The 15,180-nt window shown below is 37.5% G+C and overlaps 3 protein-coding genes across 5 annotated transcripts; 1 reads left to right on the plus strand and 2 right to left on the minus strand.

The window, feature by feature from the left end:
• Positions 1 to 1,977: 1,977 nt before the first annotated feature.
• On the plus strand, positions 1,978 to 9,644 carry LOC145912720 (bifunctional heparan sulfate N-deacetylase/N-sulfotransferase 4-like). Its single transcript, XM_083000283.1, has 21 exons — positions 1,978 to 2,305; positions 2,440 to 2,526; positions 2,611 to 2,712; positions 2,854 to 3,024; positions 3,086 to 3,187; positions 3,489 to 3,631; positions 3,701 to 3,764; positions 3,895 to 3,998; positions 4,112 to 4,247; positions 4,546 to 4,633; positions 4,690 to 4,844; positions 5,303 to 5,488; positions 6,504 to 6,632; positions 6,905 to 7,087; positions 7,494 to 7,590; positions 7,966 to 8,089; positions 8,356 to 8,524; positions 8,817 to 8,990; positions 9,060 to 9,169; positions 9,232 to 9,334; positions 9,507 to 9,644. The coding sequence occupies exons 1-21, from the start codon at positions 2,126 to 2,128 to the stop codon at positions 9,618 to 9,620; spliced, it is 2,721 nt and encodes a 906-aa protein (XP_082856409.1). The 5' UTR covers positions 1,978 to 2,125; the 3' UTR covers positions 9,621 to 9,644.
• A 728-nt stretch (positions 9,645 to 10,372) lies between these two features.
• LOC145912722 (dnaJ homolog subfamily C member 12-like) lies at positions 10,373 to 11,326 on the minus strand. 3 transcript variants are annotated; one of them, XM_083000288.1, is made up of 5 exons: positions 11,148 to 11,326; positions 10,885 to 11,016; positions 10,741 to 10,827; positions 10,570 to 10,624; positions 10,373 to 10,511 (listed from the first exon to the last, which is right to left on the minus strand). In XM_083000288.1, exons 1-5 carry the CDS (start codon positions 11,178 to 11,180, stop codon positions 10,417 to 10,419), a joined length of 402 nt encoding a protein of 133 aa, XP_082856414.1. In that variant the 5' UTR covers positions 11,181 to 11,326; the 3' UTR covers positions 10,373 to 10,416. The 3 variants fall into 3 exon arrangements, with proteins under 3 accessions (XP_082856414.1, XP_082856412.1, XP_082856413.1); XM_083000286.1 differs by having other exon boundaries at positions 11,100 to 11,321; XM_083000287.1 differs by lacking the exon at positions 10,570 to 10,624 and having other exon boundaries at positions 10,382 to 10,511; positions 11,100 to 11,324.
• Positions 11,327 to 11,493: 167 nt separating this feature from the next.
• LOC145912721 (uncharacterized) lies at positions 11,494 to 14,790 on the minus strand. Its single transcript, XM_083000284.1, has 11 exons — positions 14,656 to 14,790; positions 14,438 to 14,567; positions 14,124 to 14,273; positions 13,924 to 14,046; positions 13,699 to 13,820; positions 13,476 to 13,602; positions 13,183 to 13,317; positions 12,991 to 13,097; positions 12,795 to 12,915; positions 12,015 to 12,100; positions 11,494 to 11,954 (listed from the first exon to the last, which is right to left on the minus strand). Exons 1-11 carry the CDS (start codon positions 14,752 to 14,754, stop codon positions 11,856 to 11,858), a joined length of 1,299 nt encoding a protein of 432 aa, XP_082856410.1. The 5' UTR covers positions 14,755 to 14,790; the 3' UTR covers positions 11,494 to 11,855.
• Between the last annotated feature and the right edge of the window lie 390 nt (positions 14,791 to 15,180).

Consider the following 15,180-nt stretch of genomic DNA (forward strand, 5'->3'; position numbering starts at 1 on the left):
TGGGTTGCGACAAGCTGCATGTGACGAAACGTGGCCACCCGGCCGTGCTGGCCAAAGCAAAACCCATCGAAACGCAAAAGCCAACTCGGTTCTCAGAACGTTTCCTTTGATCCACATCGACAGACCCCAACGTCCCGAGGACAGTCCAAACGTGGTGGTTTCGGTTGGAGACGGTCGGGATCGTATGGAGGTTGCCCTTGTTGAATCATCGTAGGTTTTGCTGATGGTCAATCGCACGTTGTGATGTTGGCGTGCAGCGCTCCTAGGTCTGAAACAACAACGGATCCTACGGCAGTAAATTGTTCATTTAGGCGTAGTGTGTATACAGTGGAGTATAAATAAAAACACAAGAAACACCAGAAAAAGGGACAGGAATAACGCAATAAACGACAAGAGGACTACAAAGAAAAAGGGAAAAACGGACGGGCTTAACTAAAATCCTGACTGCCTGACTCGCCTGACTTGCCTGACTTCAGCACCAGTATTTCCAAAACAAATTCAGGGAAAATAGCCATACAATCATCGTACGTTTGAATTGCATGGCTTTCGTGAATGCGTGATGGAATTGCCTCACTTTCGTGAATGTGAATTGGAATTGCCTGACTTTCGTGACTGTGTGTTGGATTCGCAGAACAATATCATCTTCAGACTTTTTATAGTTCTTTCAAGGGTCTAGGTAACACCGCAAATACTCCCAATCACACAAAAGCTGCGCAATTCCCGTGCCTATACTAAAACGAAAGTCAGGCATTTAAAATACAAACATATGCAAGTCAGGCAATTGCAACGCACATTCACGAAAGTCAGGCAATTGCAACACACAATCACGAAAGTCAGGCAATCAGGCTACTTTTCCTGAAAATAGTTTTGGAAATACTGCTGTTGAAGTCAAGCAAGTCAGGCGAGTCAGGCAGTCAGGATTTTAGTCAAACCGAAAGCGAAAACGGACTGCTAACAGTTCTATATATATATGAAGCAAAGATAAATACTTTGGTCCCTACTAGCAAAAAAGTCTAGCAAGACAAATTATTCACTGTAACTATAATTAATTAGGTCTAATAATAGCACATATCATTAGCCGCGGGAATACAGTGATTTATGTGAAACACAAGCTTACACATACGTTTGGGGTTCTCGGAGGTCATTGAAATACCAAGAACCGGTTTGCATAAACCGACCAAATTCCCACCACTGGATCGAGGGTATCCGCATACCTCCTGCTGGCCGAAAAAAGCCGTCGAAACGCCGACGTGGTTCATATTTTTGTCGATTTTACACTGCTTAATTTCTGTTTCGGTGTAATAGCAGACTCCATCCAAAGCACAGTTAAAAACTCAGCGCACTGAAGTGGAACATCAAAATAAAACAGAGGCGTGTTCAACAGGGGTTGTAACCAAAAAGTGGCACCAACATGGGACGCATGTCACCAAATTTGGGCCACGTGACCCCAACATGGCACGCATGGCACAGGCATGGCACCAACATGTCACCAGCATGGCACGTTGGTGTGTTTTCTGTTTGTATGCTAAATCGGTAATATAGTCTGCAGTTGCCATTTGCACTAATCGTTAGGGCATTTCATCAGTGTGGGAAACTTTGTTTTAACAAAAACAAAATGTAACAATAACTTTAAACTACAAGATGCGTTTGTTCAATAGTTTCAAAATTGATCCGAAAAGTCTAAATTAAATATGGTTATCAATGAAATGTTGTGTTTTGTTGACTGCATCTATTTGCTTAGTGCTGCATAACTGCTCTTTTCTAACACTAAACTTTGGCAAATAACAACTGCATTATTAACATTATCCACAAATACGGTGTTAAATTGATCCCATGCTGTGGCCATGTTGGTGCCATGTTGGTGACGTGTTGATGTTACGTTGGTGCCATGTGGCCCCAAAACCAGTTCCATGCGTGCCATGTTGGTGCCACTTTTTAGTTACCAACCCGCCTGGGTGTGTTACTGTGTTCGTAAAAATATTATTTGTCATGTTATTATTGGTGCTGCTGCCGCCGCCAGTGCATGAAAAGAGACCGCGAAGTTTACTTTTTGCGCAGATGTTGTTTGCAACTGTTTTGCATGAACTATTAATTCCAAAAGAATCATAGAATATATTTAAAAAACATGTGGATGAAAATGAGGAAGATTGCCAGCCCTCGAAACATATTATTTACCATTGGAAGTTTAGCTTTCTTCAGTGTGATATACATGTTTCTTGAATGGGAAAGTGATGATTTTAATTCATATCGCAAAAAAGGCATTCATGTGATTAACACTGGTTATAAATGTGACACTAACAGATTGGTAAGTACCAAATGTTTTTAGTGGCTGCTATCGTCTTGGTCATATGATATGTTGTCAAAAAATGTATTTTTTGTTAGGCTATGTCGTAGTTTCATTATTCTTTGTGTGAGGTTTTATTTGATCTTTCTTATTAGGTGTTAAACCACCAACCCATTGAGTTTCCTGAAAGTTCACAAACAAGGCAAAAAGCTCTTTTGTTTTTGAGATCCCCTCAAACACAGGTTAGTAAGTGGTTGGATTCTTTAGGCATGTCTTTTGCTTAACATCCAGCTTAATTTTTTACTTGTATTTGTTATGTGTTACAGTTGGGTAGGGATATTGTTGTTTTGTTGGAGTCCGCAAGGTTCAAATTCAATGCACAAGTTGGTGAAATTAAAAGTCTACCTGTGCTAATTGATGATAACAAGGTAAAAAAACAAAGTGCACTTCTGAATGTAGATGCCAATTAAAATAGGCAACTTTCAATTGTATTTTTGTGATTGTGTGATGGCCGTGGTACATATATAAAAAGTAGTAACAAATCACATTTGCAGTATTTTACTTAATAGGGTAGGTATGGAGTAATTATATTTGAAGACATGCTCCAATATGCTGGGTTGCATCAATGGAATAGGGATATGTTAGATAAATACTGCAGACAGTTTGACATTGGAATTGTGTCATTTCTTCATCCATCTAGAAAAAATATTCCTAATCGTGGAACAGAGTTATTTCATCAGGTATTGTGATGACAGCATCACATTGTGCAATGTCACTATTAACTGTTGTTTGTTTATACAGCTTGATAGTTTCCCCATTAAGTATGCCACAAATCTGAAGGTCAAAAACTATGAAGTAAATACATCTTCTTCAATATTAAGAATTACCAGACCTGCTGAAATGGTACATTTATTAAAAATATACATGTTTTGATATGTGGTAGAAAGTAACTAAGCTTTAAACCTTGGAAAGTTTTTGTCTCATACAATGCTTGTTTACTTCATTTAACAAAGAAAGTTATTCCATTCTGGACAAAACCTAGCTTGAAACCAAATCTAATAATAACAAAATGCTCTATTGTGTTGAACTTAAATCATTTTGCACTGATGAGACCTTTTAGGTCGAAACAGTGGCCATCTGTCTGCAGCATATACAATTAAATCATTTTGTCCGTGAAGTAATGCTTTTTGACTGACGATTTCAGATAAAAGATGTATTGCCGAACTATTGGTCTGTTTTTGAGGTTGGCCATAAAACTTATATTCCAATAAGCACTGTTGAGCTAGCTGGAATGAATGAAATTCATGATACTGGGCAAAGTCAGCAAAAAAATCGTATAAAAGCAAGGTTGGTTCTAAATTTATTCATTTTAAATCAGGCCCTATATTTTGTTTCAAAAACTACCACTATTTGCAGGAGACTAAGAGAAGCAGATTATTCAGAAGGGGAGAGCAAGCTATTTGGTGGTTTTGATTTGGAGGTACAAGAAGTTGTGTCAATCCATTTTCACAAATAACACTATGCAATAAATATTTTTTACTCAAGCTTTATTACATTGATAAATTGTGTTGTATTTTCTAATTTTTGTTGATGATTTATTGTAATTGTAGGGTTTACACAATAAAAAGCTGGTAACAGTGGTTCAAGACACCGGAGAGTTTGACCAGGTGGAGCGTGTCATATTTGGAGGGACACTTAGATTTTGGCTGCATAAGTAAGTAAATGCTACATAATATCGAAAACCTACAATGAATGTGCACCTTTTATCTTTCTACATTTTATTGTTTTGTAAACAAAAACAATTTTGTAAAATACTGTTTTCGACAGGGTTTTGTTTCTGGATGCATTGAGTTTCTTGTCTCGTGGCAGACTGGCTCTACCATTAGACAGAAACATTCAAATTGATATTGATGACATGTTTGTTGGTGTCAAGGGTACACGAATTAATTCAAAAGATGTCATGGTTTGTATAATATTTTAATATTTATGTTGATGAAACGAACAACTTTTCTTGTGACACAGATACCACTTGTATGACAAATATAATTTGTTTTTGTGAAGAGCATATCCATAAACATGCAGCATGAAAATAACATTGGGACATGAACCAGTTATAATTTTCTCGGTGTCTTAAAAAAACAATATTCAATATGCCTTGAATGCTTGTTAATTTTTTAAAAAAATATTCATGATTGTATTTTGGAATTATAACTGACATGCTACAGCCCCCTTGTGCTTATCTCTCTATGCATATATTCCAGGCTCTGCTGGAGTTTCAAGATAAACTCCGTCAAAAAATCCCAGACTTCAGTTTTCAACTTGGTTTTTCTGGGAAATTTATTTTTAGCGGTGGGTTTCTTGTTCTGGCATGTAACTGGTGGTCACAGTACTGATGGTCTTTTTAGGCTCTCCTGAAGAGACCGAAGGAGACCATTTGCTTTTGAAATTGCATGACAGATTCAAGTGGTTTCCCCACATGTGGTCCCATATGCAGGCACACTGGTTTGATAACACAACTAGCCTGTGTGCATATATGGATATCAACAGACAATTTTCAGTGGTAGGTTGATGTGGTTTAGTTTGACAGCCATGTCGTAGTCTCAAATCTTGTGTCTTTTTAATTGGCACAGCAGATGTTGTTATAAATTAGCATGTTTCTCAAAAACAATAGTTCATGCTGCATTTAGATGCAAGTTTTTTTCTTTGCAAGTCCCCAAGTTTGCTCTAGGTCAATAGTTGATTAGCTTAGCACCAACCAGAGGATAAGGAAAACTAATCAATATTGTTGTTCAATTGAAGTGTTGCCAAGTCACAGTTAATGTCACTACCATAGTTCTAAATAAAATTAATTCTACACAAAAAGTTATGCAATGTGTGCAATTTTATTCTGTACCTATGCACAGTATAACTACATTGCTTTCAGTTAAATTGCCAGGTTTTTTCTTACCGTTTCCTAGCTTATTTTACTAATATATTTTCTACAATACAACAGATTTTCAAATGCATTTGTCATTGCAGCGACATAAATTAAATATGTCACAAGGATATGCAGTGTCACCCCATCATGCTGGGGTTTATCCTGTACATCAGCCACTCTATGACTGCTGGCACAAAATATGGGACATTACAACCACCAGCACTGAGGAGTATCCGCATTTGAGGCCTGACCACAAACGACGTGGATTTATTTATGATGGAGTGAAGGTGTGTTTAAGCAAATATAAACAGTTTTTCTGTGATGATGAAGATTGTGCGCCTTATTACGCAATACGAAACGATAAATGGGTCCAACCAGTGGCGCATCTAGAAAAAATATGAGAAGGGTGTTCGGTTTCGGTATCTAATTAATGAAGCCGTTAGTTGCGGTTACTATTTTTTACGGACATTTACCGCATGAAAATTCAGCTTTAAAAACGGGAAGCGCATTACAGCAGTTCACGCGAAATATCGAAGAACTTTCGTCCGCGAAAACACAAGACTTTTTAGTTGCTTGTGTACACGTGCGCTTGTCTAAGTTTAACGAAAAACGAAAAAACAAACCCTATATTATGAAACAATGCGATGGTATCTGCATCCTCGAAAAGTATCAAGTATTTCGGTGGAATAGTTTTTAAACTTTACCGATTAAAAACAAATCTGTTATAGTCTCGGACGTGCTCTTGCACCCCTAAATATGCATCGATGTAACCTTACAGATGTTTCAGCAGTAGGAGATAAATATTATCGAAATATATTAAAAACATACGAAAATCAAATTACTCGTTTAGCTATATATCTTTTGGTGCTATCTTGTCAAACAATTATAACTCTTACAGCGTGCAGCCTCTGTAAAAAGATTGTAGCAGCAATGAATAACGTGTGAGGTTGTGTTTTCAAACGGTATTGTTGACCTGTTATTTTGATCAACGGCACGTCAAACGATTATTTCATAAGCGGTCATCGCGGCCGCGGCGTGAATGCAGTGAGTGCAACCGAAACACAAAGCAACTGCGGAGACGAACACTTGGTCGTATTGTTCGTTCCTTTACGTAGCGGGAAATTAACCGCACTTTCACACCCTTCGAAACAATGTGCTAAAATGCTGATGGGGGTGTTGTAACACCAAAAAAAAACTAAAATAATAACGGTAATAAAGCATGGTTGTTTCTTTGCAGTGCACACAAATTCCATACATGACATTTAAAAATCAAATATCTTGCTAATCCTGGGTTGGATTTAGATTTTGCCACGCCAGACCTGTGGCTTGTTCACACATACTATAGAGTTGGAAAAATATCCGGGTGGACCGGGCGTGCTACATGGTCTCATTGAAGGAGGACTTCTCTTTCAATCATTCCTTTACAACCAGGTATGCTAGTTTTTGCTTCGAAAATTTGTGGTAACAAAGTACCCGGAAAAGTTAAGCGTTGTGTTACGTGAGGGTGTTTGCTAATTCTGATTGGATTTCTAGACTAATTCTAAGCAATTTTGACATCATAATTTCGTTTAAATATTTCAGGCTAATTTCAGCAGCGATAAACAACAACATTTGTTACTTACCGTTATGGCAACTTTGCACCAAATAAGTTAAATCTTTTTATCAGTAAATTGAAAGTAGTCAATTAATTTTTTTTTATTCAGTTCAACATATTCATGACGCACCTTTCCAATTACGGAAACGACCGACTGGGAATTTATACGTTCGACCGGGCGATACAGTTTGTGCAATGTTGGACCAACCTGAAACTGCGTTACGATCCGCCCGAAGAAGTTGCTCGCAAGTATTTTGAGCTCTATCCAGACGAAAAATATCCCCTGTGGACGGTAAAACTAAGACTCTTTTATACTTTCTAATTATATGTGATGCATTGATTATCTGCTAGTTTGGTTTTAAAGTTGATCGCAAGTTGTTTCCAAGCACTGATCACGTGATTAGCCAATTAAATTAAAGAATATTTTATGAATTTAAGAATGTAAAAGAATATTAATTTAAAGAACAGAGGATTTTTTGCGTGCGGCAAATTTTGGGACTTTTACTAAAACCGATGGTTTGTAACTAAGTTTGGATGAAATGTGGTTCACACCTGTGTTTTTGTCAAAACAAACCTTTGTTACCTGCACTATAGGATCATTTTTAATGTAAACAGGATTTCTTGACAAACCTTGCATTATAATGCGTGAAAACTAAAGTAGAAATACTCCTTATCTACTTATTTTGTCAATTTTGTAGAACCCTTGTTCTGACAGACGACACAAGGAAATTTATTCAGAACAAAAATCGTGCGATCGCCTTCCTCAATTTCTGGTCGTTGGTCCTCAGAAAACAGGTATGTATGCACCAATGCAAGGGCGGAGGGGGGAGTATGGGAATATACTAACATTGAAAAATAAAAACAGTGCATAGTGGCAGACAAAAAGGTCAAGATTGTTTTTCGTTTGTCACTCAAAGTGGTTTGTCTGACACATACATGGCTCAGATTAAATCTGCTCGTCTAGAGACCTAAATCGCCATTAACGCGTCACAATCAGTTTTGAATAGTAATCGCCCCTCTGGAGAAAATTCAGTGTCTGCCTTGCACCAATGCTTACCGGCCAACCGTTCCCCTGCTTTTTTGCAAATTGTACCTTGAATTCTAATTATCATAGGCGTATGTTTGTATGAGGAAGAAAAAGTAAAGCTAAATGTTGATGGGTGGTTTCAGGTACGACGGCACTTTATTGGTTTCTCACTATGCACCCGGATGTTGAAAGCAACCGTCCAAGCGAAAAGACATTTGAAGAAGTTCAGTTTTTCAGCGGTTCAAACTATCTCAAAGGGATTGAATGGTAATTATTATGAATTTTCTTTCACACCATGAGGTGCACAACTCAAAACAGTGATGCGTCCCAAACATTGTGTGACCTTTTCGTACGCGGAAAATGTGATAAATTATAACATGTTGACAAAGAAGCTTGATTTAACATTGTTGGATCCGAAATAACATCCCCTGTGATGTGCACCCTTGTTCTAGGTAAAAGTTTTTTAAACGGTGAAAATTTTTGAAGACCCTTCATTTTTTTGCCATTCTGGTTGTTGAAACAGTTATATGTAGGTACATGGACTTCTTTCCTCTCCCCTCCAACGAAACAATTCTCTTCGAGAAAAGTGCGACATACTTTGACCAAGACCTCGTACCCAAGCGTGTGGCAGCTTTGCTTCCTAAGGCTTACGTGGTTGTGATTTTGATCGATCCAGCAAAACGAGCTTATTCATGGTATCAGGTCAGTCCTAATTAATTTTTCCTATGATTTGTATTTAGTTTTGTGTTACGTGCAGTGTTAGACATATCTTAACTGTTTTCATAACGTTTTGTAACCTTAGTCTGATACCGATATATTGTAAATACTGAATCTTGTTGCTGTTTTCATTCGACAGAAAAAAAGAATTATAAAAAAAGTTGTTAAAAAAAAAAAAAAAAAAAATGTTTTTTGTCGAACACGCTAGATATTAATTTGAGTTTACACAATTTAACTGTTCTTGATTATATTGAACGAGTTATTTTACCTGTTACAGCACATGCGTTCGCATAACGACCCAGCTGCAACCAAGTACACTTTCTACGAAGTTGTACAAGCGAAACGGCAAACTTCCCCATCTGCACTTATATCCCTGCAACGGCGATGTTTAGACCCCGGATTTTACGCATATCACCTGGAAAGGTGGACGGAAGGACGTAGCCACAAACAGGTGCGGACTTAACTGGTCATATTTTCTCGTGTTATAACATTGATGTTTTTCGTCTCGTCCGTTAAGCAGATTGTTGTGGTGGATGGTGAGCAACTGAAAGAAAAGCCCACGGAGGCCATGAAATATGTCCAGAATGCTTTGGGCTTTAAAAAGAAAATCAATTACAATGATATTTTGAGGTAAATGTCTTTGAATGTATGTTGATAGTATCCAGCAAAATTAATAAGAGCTTAATGAACAGGTTTGATTCAAAGAAAGGGTTTTTCTGCCAGCTGCTCCCAAACAAAAAACTTAAATGTCTGGGAAAAAGCAAGGGCAGATCTTATCCAGATATGGATGAAAAGGTGAGATTTGTTACTGAACTGCTTTGTAGTTTTTTTTGTTACATGTTTTTAAAGCATTTAATATAGCGTTGACATTTTAAATGTATTACCATTACTAACGAGAAGTATAGTATTTCATAATGATTCATAAAAAATTTCAAATAATTAATAAAAAAAATTTTTTAATTTGTAGAGTCGCATATTTTTAAGCAAGTACTATCAAGGGGCAAACACAAAGTTGTTGCGAGTGCTCAAAACACTAAACAAGCCAATACCATTGTGGTTGCAAGAGAGAATGGGAAGATAGCAAGTCGCCTTATTGCTTATAAATGGATATCCTTTGTACTTGCCATCAACAACTTCCCTCACAAAGAGAATAACCTCTGCTCCCTTCCAATCAAGGAGAGTTCTTTACCTCACTGTCCACTGACCATGTTGTTTTGGTCTTGGATTCTGGTTATTGCTGCTTACATGGAATTTCTATCTTGCATCAAGATGTTCATGTTATATCTACCTCATACAGCTACAGCTTGCATGCCTCTGTTGGATCACTACTGTAACACAAACGCTGTGTGGAGACTCACAAAAAGTTGGTGCAAAGTTAACCTCAGCAATTTGCAAATCATTCCAGTGGGACCAATTTTACCATTTACAAATTTTTCTTTTTTGAAAAATAAATACTCCTATTATTTGACTGGCCAGTATATCTGCATTTTTTATTTACACACACTTTTTCTCATGATGTTAAGCGAAATGTATAGGGCATACGATTATATTAATCTTAAAATCCCAAAACTCCTCTGTAAAAAAATTATTGGTTGTGGTTTTACACAACACTGTTGCACTGTGTTGTATGTTGTTTTCTGCCAGGTCGTGCCAGTAATTTTTTATCACATGTGCTATATCTATGGTGGTATCTATGTCTTTGAGTGACCCTTCACAAAACATCATTTTTTTATTTAAAATCTTTAGCTAGGTGTTTAACACTTTCATGATGTTGCCACTGTTTCACACACATGAATTGCCAATCAAACAAGTTGTGCATGTCCTAACCGCACTTGAAAGCACCAATAAATTACCCCAAAGGTAACATTGCCTGCCTTCTAAATTTCATAGTTACGAAATTTTTGAAGAGTTTCAGAGAACTCTGGGGCTGTTCCATTTTGTTGCATAGAAGTGCAGAGTTCCTCAGGTTGATCTGAAAAATGCAATAATTTAAACACACAGTGAGAACAAGCAGCACAGAAGAAAATAACCTTTTCCATCTGATACCATGGGTGTTTTTTTAGTCTTTGTGATCCAATGCATAGACTGTCAACAAAACAACATATTTTTTGTAAACCATACGTTTTTTATTCACATATGCTTTGTAACGATTTGTTCAGTTGTTCACCTCACAAATAGTTTTGCAAGAAATCCATGCCTACCATTTTTACAGAACCTCCAAGTGCTTTCCACTTCTTAAAGGTAATTAAAAGTCCGCTGCTTTTCCATTTCTCATACTCTTTTCTTTGCTTAAAATATAAAAAAAAAACAATAGTTGTAGTGCAAAACTTTTAACATCATTTTACCTCTGGGTCGGTTAAAACCTCTTTTGCTTCGTTTAACTTTGCAAATTCCTCAGTTGCTTGTGGGTCACTGGGGTTTTTGTCTGGGTGACATTTCTTTGCTTTTATGCGATACTCGGTAAGTATTTGTTCTGTCTACAATGCAATATGGCAAAAAAAATTAGGCTTGACATTTGCCAAAGTCAGTGTATATTAATGCATGCTTGACTACTACTTACAGTTGATAGTTCAGTGCAACCAATAACTTTGTAATAATCTTCTATTACCTTCAGATTTTCAAAATCATCTAAACATTCCATTTAATACTGTACTAGGTCTTACAGATGAGTTTTAACTGTGCAAAGTTTCCCCCAACTGTGATTCATGTATGCTAGTATTAAACCAAATTTGTTCACTAACTAAGGTGCACAAAATGCACAAAAAGAGAACTTCAAGAACAAAATACTGTAGTTAAATAAGCTGTAGTAAATGTAGTTAAAAAAAAGGTATAGTTTACAGCGCCAAAGCAAAATCAAGCTTAAGAATGACGACAGTGGTATCTGATCGATAATAACTAGCATCTGGTTTATGGGCAGAAAAGATCGACAATGTTTATTAAATGTGACGCACGCATAGTTGGTGGATAAAACACAATTTGCAGTGACATCACAAAAGAACTTGTTCACATAAACATACGCAATCGATCAGCTGTTTTCGATCATGCGTGACGAAGGAAAAGTGTACATTTTTGGAGTGTAATCACTGATCTCTATGAACATAGAGAGATCAGTGAGTGTAATAGGTAAGCACTAGCGATGATTCAAAATGTTTGTTGGTTGAATATATGTGTTTTCCACATGATCATAACGATAATAATTTTAAATGTGTAATGTTACGCTGATTAAAACTTGAATAAAACAATTCCTTACATAAACAGACACAAAATATGTACATAGCCCAGATACGCACTTTACATTTTGCCTTTTTTAACGAACTTATTCTTCAGTGCGATCACCGCATCTAAAAAACTTAGCCTTACATTTATTTTCGCATAACTTTTTGGTGTGAAGGTGTCTGATAAAATCTTGTTTAATCTGAAAGAAGATTCCATTTCAACATTAGCAGTTTAAGATCACATAAATGCAGTAAATTACCTCATGTATCTGGGCAGGTGTAAGCTGGAAACAATCGGGCGTGGGTAGGTATAACGATCTTCTTCCGCGAAACACAGCAGTTTGTCCTAAAAATACACCATATAATCGACTTGTTATTATAAACAAGGCCAGTACTTCCATACCTAACAAGAAAAAAATGTTTGGTTTGCCTACAAAGGTAAACTACACATTTGCCACTGATAAAAATAAATATGACACATGCATTAATTTCAGTAGTGATGCACCGAAACAGCATTTTTTTCGGCCGAAACCGAATATTCGGCAAAAGTTGCCGAATAAATTCGGCCGAATAAACCGAATTTTGGTGTCCTTCTCTTCAAACGTAATAAATTTAAACAAAACATGTGCTGGATTGGAACTGATCCTATCATACAGCCTTTTATTGGCACTGAAAGAATAACCTCGACTGCTGTACCAAATGCTTAAAGTTGATTTTTCGGGGACAATAAACAAATAAAACGAAAACATTCGTGCAGTTAGAACAATGATTCTAACCTACACTAAACTTTGAGTATTAGAGTTGGATGCAGTAAAAAGTTTCGGTTGCAAAAAGTTTCGGTTGCAAAATTTAGCATTCTGGTTTACACTGAAATTTAGGGATGCACCGAAATATTTTTGCAAAATTCGGCCGAAACCGAATAATTAGAAAAACCTTAGTTTCGGCCGAATAAATTCGGCAAATCGAACTTTCGGTGCATCCCTAAATTTCAGTGTAAACCAGAATGCTAAATTTTCTATCGGCCATCTGGCTTGACATACTTCGGCATTTTCCGATGAGCAAAGAATCCTCTGCATAACCACCAGACCACCGATGTGTTGTCACTCGGCTGCAGACTTCCCAAATTCGATAGTATCGTTGTTTGTTTACGAAATCATAGCCCTGAATTTTTTCAAAATATTCATACCTTAAATCAAAGTGTTTTGGAGGAAATTTAAGCAACCAGTTTGTTAATACCTGAGCACACATTGGTTTGCAGTAGATCGACTGTTCGGGCCCAGCTTTTCCAGCAACAACACAAACCAAACCGCCGTCAGCGGGTGGCCTGGGGTCGGTGCAATAACCTGGAAAGCAAATGTCAAACAATTTCCTGATGCGTTCTGAAGACTGGGGTGTTGTAATGCAGGACAGCATTTAAAGTTGTTTTACCGATATCGCGGCAATCTTTTTCGCCGTGCGCTCGACAAGAACAGCGCCATTTTATGTTATCGTGGGAATGGTGAGTTTTTGTCCAAATTTCACCGACCAATCGAACTTGGCCATCTTCAGTTACGCAGTGCGGCTCTGGTAAAGCAAGAGTTACTAGTTAAGTTTGCAATAGCATACAACAGACTTAAATAAATAAAAAATTGACGAAGTTTAAATTAAATTAAAAAGATGGTCGGTCTAAGTCTTACATACCTAAACAAACTGTGGTTACCAACGCGTGGATATATACCTACCAGGACGTCGAGACACAGTGTAAGGTGCACAAGATATAAGGGCATCTCTACAAACACATTTTTCCACAACAAAAGTGCTCGTGTGAATTTCAGATGTTCTGTTCCACGCGTAACCACTGCTCACTACCTGTTGAAGCACAAACCCGCATTGCGTACTGGGAGCATATACTTAAACAGGACATTGAACGCATATTTGTAACTGGCTGTTGTCATGATCACTAACCCGAGTCCCAGTATCACAAGCTTGAAGCGTTGCAATTTTAGGGCGCAATACGCGATGTCCATAAACAATGTGATCCTCCACCCACTGCGCGTTTACTTCAGGACGTGGAACATCTGTGGTGACTGAAAAGATTTATTGCTTGATATTTTTACTTTTGTACCTCACCTCGAACTTGGCATTAAAAATGTTAATTTCCAGCTTGAAACAACTATTTTTCTATTTTACCCGTAGCGCGACAAGAGACACGCTCAGATCCAAGACATTGACAATCCATAACCAGCCCAGTGATATCACTGGTTTGCCAGTCGTCGCCAGTGCGGTAAGACCTTCCTTCCTGGTGACACCTATCTGCAAAATTACGAAAAATAAGCTCGATTTTACTAAGTCATTAGCCAGTAAACGATGTGTGTGACGTTATCTGAAACCTTCTCCAGAACACGAAATCTGCATTCTTCTGGTCCGTTGGTCTTCTTCGCACATACAATCCAATGTTCTTCCGCGTACCTGACGTTCCCACCTGTCATCTGTAGTTCGGTATCTCCTAAAGGATCGATCGTAGCAGCGTCGTCTTACCACTAAAAAATAACAGTTTGCATTTAAAAGTCCTAAACCAATAACAACTGCCTGTATCGGCACAGTTTTTTTTTTCAGTTACCAACAAACAATAGATGTAAAATATGAGTCTTTTGAGACTTCGTCTGAATCTTCACATTTTAAATTTTACTTTTACGCTTGTCACCTGTTGTTGCAAACCATTCACAACTTGGCAAACTAGAACTTGTGCAAGTACATTGAATGTACTTCGTGCCTTGCCAGTATCTCCATCGTTCGTTTACCAGGCGCAATGTTCCATTGACCAAACATGTTACCTATAAAACCAATTACAACAACAGATGAAGTTTCGGCGAAAATATTAAAAAAAACACAGACAGCATTTACAAAAGCATTTGCACGTACTTCTTGCCGTTTTACCCTCCGTGAAACTTGCTTTGCACTTGCTACACCAACTACAAATAGCAAAGCAACTGTGTACACTAAAAATCTGACACTTAACATGTTTTACGCTTATGTGCCTGCAACACTATAAAAACATTGAAATACTGCTGATCAAGTATTGTCAATTTTTTTTAACAATTTGAGTCAACTGTTTCGCTCAAGCTGGGAACCAAATCTGGCTCGACCTAAAAGGTCAGGCGTTCAGCTGCGCCTTTGGTAGTAAATAGGGAAGATGCTCTTTGAAGTTCCGCCATGCGTGAAATTCAGTGGAGCGCACGGTGGTAAACAAGACCTCATGCATGCTTGTGGTTCAACCTTTATCGGTGTGTCGTATATAGTGGCCGGGCCAAAATTTAAACAAAACATGACACGATTGCTTACACAAACATATTGTTTTATGTTTGAAGCAAAAGGCCGAATTATTAAAGGTTAATCCAGGTTATCCGGGGTATCCAAATTTTGTGGTGCTACGTTTTCTTGGTGTTG

This window comes from Ascidia mentula, chromosome 8 (genome assembly GCF_947561715.1).
Source record: "Ascidia mentula chromosome 8, kaAscMent1.1, whole genome shotgun sequence".
NCBI classification, from domain to species: Eukaryota; Metazoa; Chordata; class Ascidiacea; order Phlebobranchia; family Ascidiidae; genus Ascidia; species Ascidia mentula.

Excerpts from the sequence above, each read along its gene's own strand:
- LOC145912721 (XM_083000284.1), bottom strand. The coding sequence starts at position 14,754 with ATGTTAAGTGTCAGATTTTTAGTGTACACAGTTGCTTTGCTATTTGTA. Across the intron at positions 13,821-13,923 it reads TGTCTCTTGTCGCGCTACGG|TCACCACAGATGTTCCACGT; the intron begins GTAAAATAGAAA and ends AAATCTTTTCAG. Across the intron at positions 13,098-13,182 it reads AAAAGATTGCCGCGATATCG|GTTATTGCACCGACCCCAGG; the intron begins GTAAAACAACTT and ends TTTGCTTTCCAG.
- LOC145912720 (XM_083000283.1), top strand. The coding sequence starts at position 2,126 with ATGTGGATGAAAATGAGGAAGATTGCCAGCCCTCGAAACATATTATTT. Across the intron at positions 2,306-2,439 it reads AATGTGACACTAACAGATTG|GTGTTAAACCACCAACCCAT; the intron begins GTAAGTACCAAA and ends CTTTCTTATTAG. Across the intron at positions 7,088-7,493 it reads AAAAATATCCCCTGTGGACG|AACCCTTGTTCTGACAGACG; the intron begins GTAAAACTAAGA and ends TCAATTTTGTAG.
- LOC145912722 (XM_083000286.1), bottom strand. The coding sequence starts at position 11,180 with ATGGAATGTTTAGATGATTTTGAAAATCTGAAGGTAATAGAAGATTAT. Across the intron at positions 11,017-11,099 it reads GTTGCACTGAACTATCAACT|ACAGAACAAATACTTACCGA; the intron begins GTAAGTAGTAGT and ends ATTGCATTGTAG. Across the intron at positions 10,625-10,740 it reads TTGGAGGTTCTGTAAAAATG|TCTATGCATTGGATCACAAA; the intron begins GTAGGCATGGAT and ends TTTTGTTGACAG.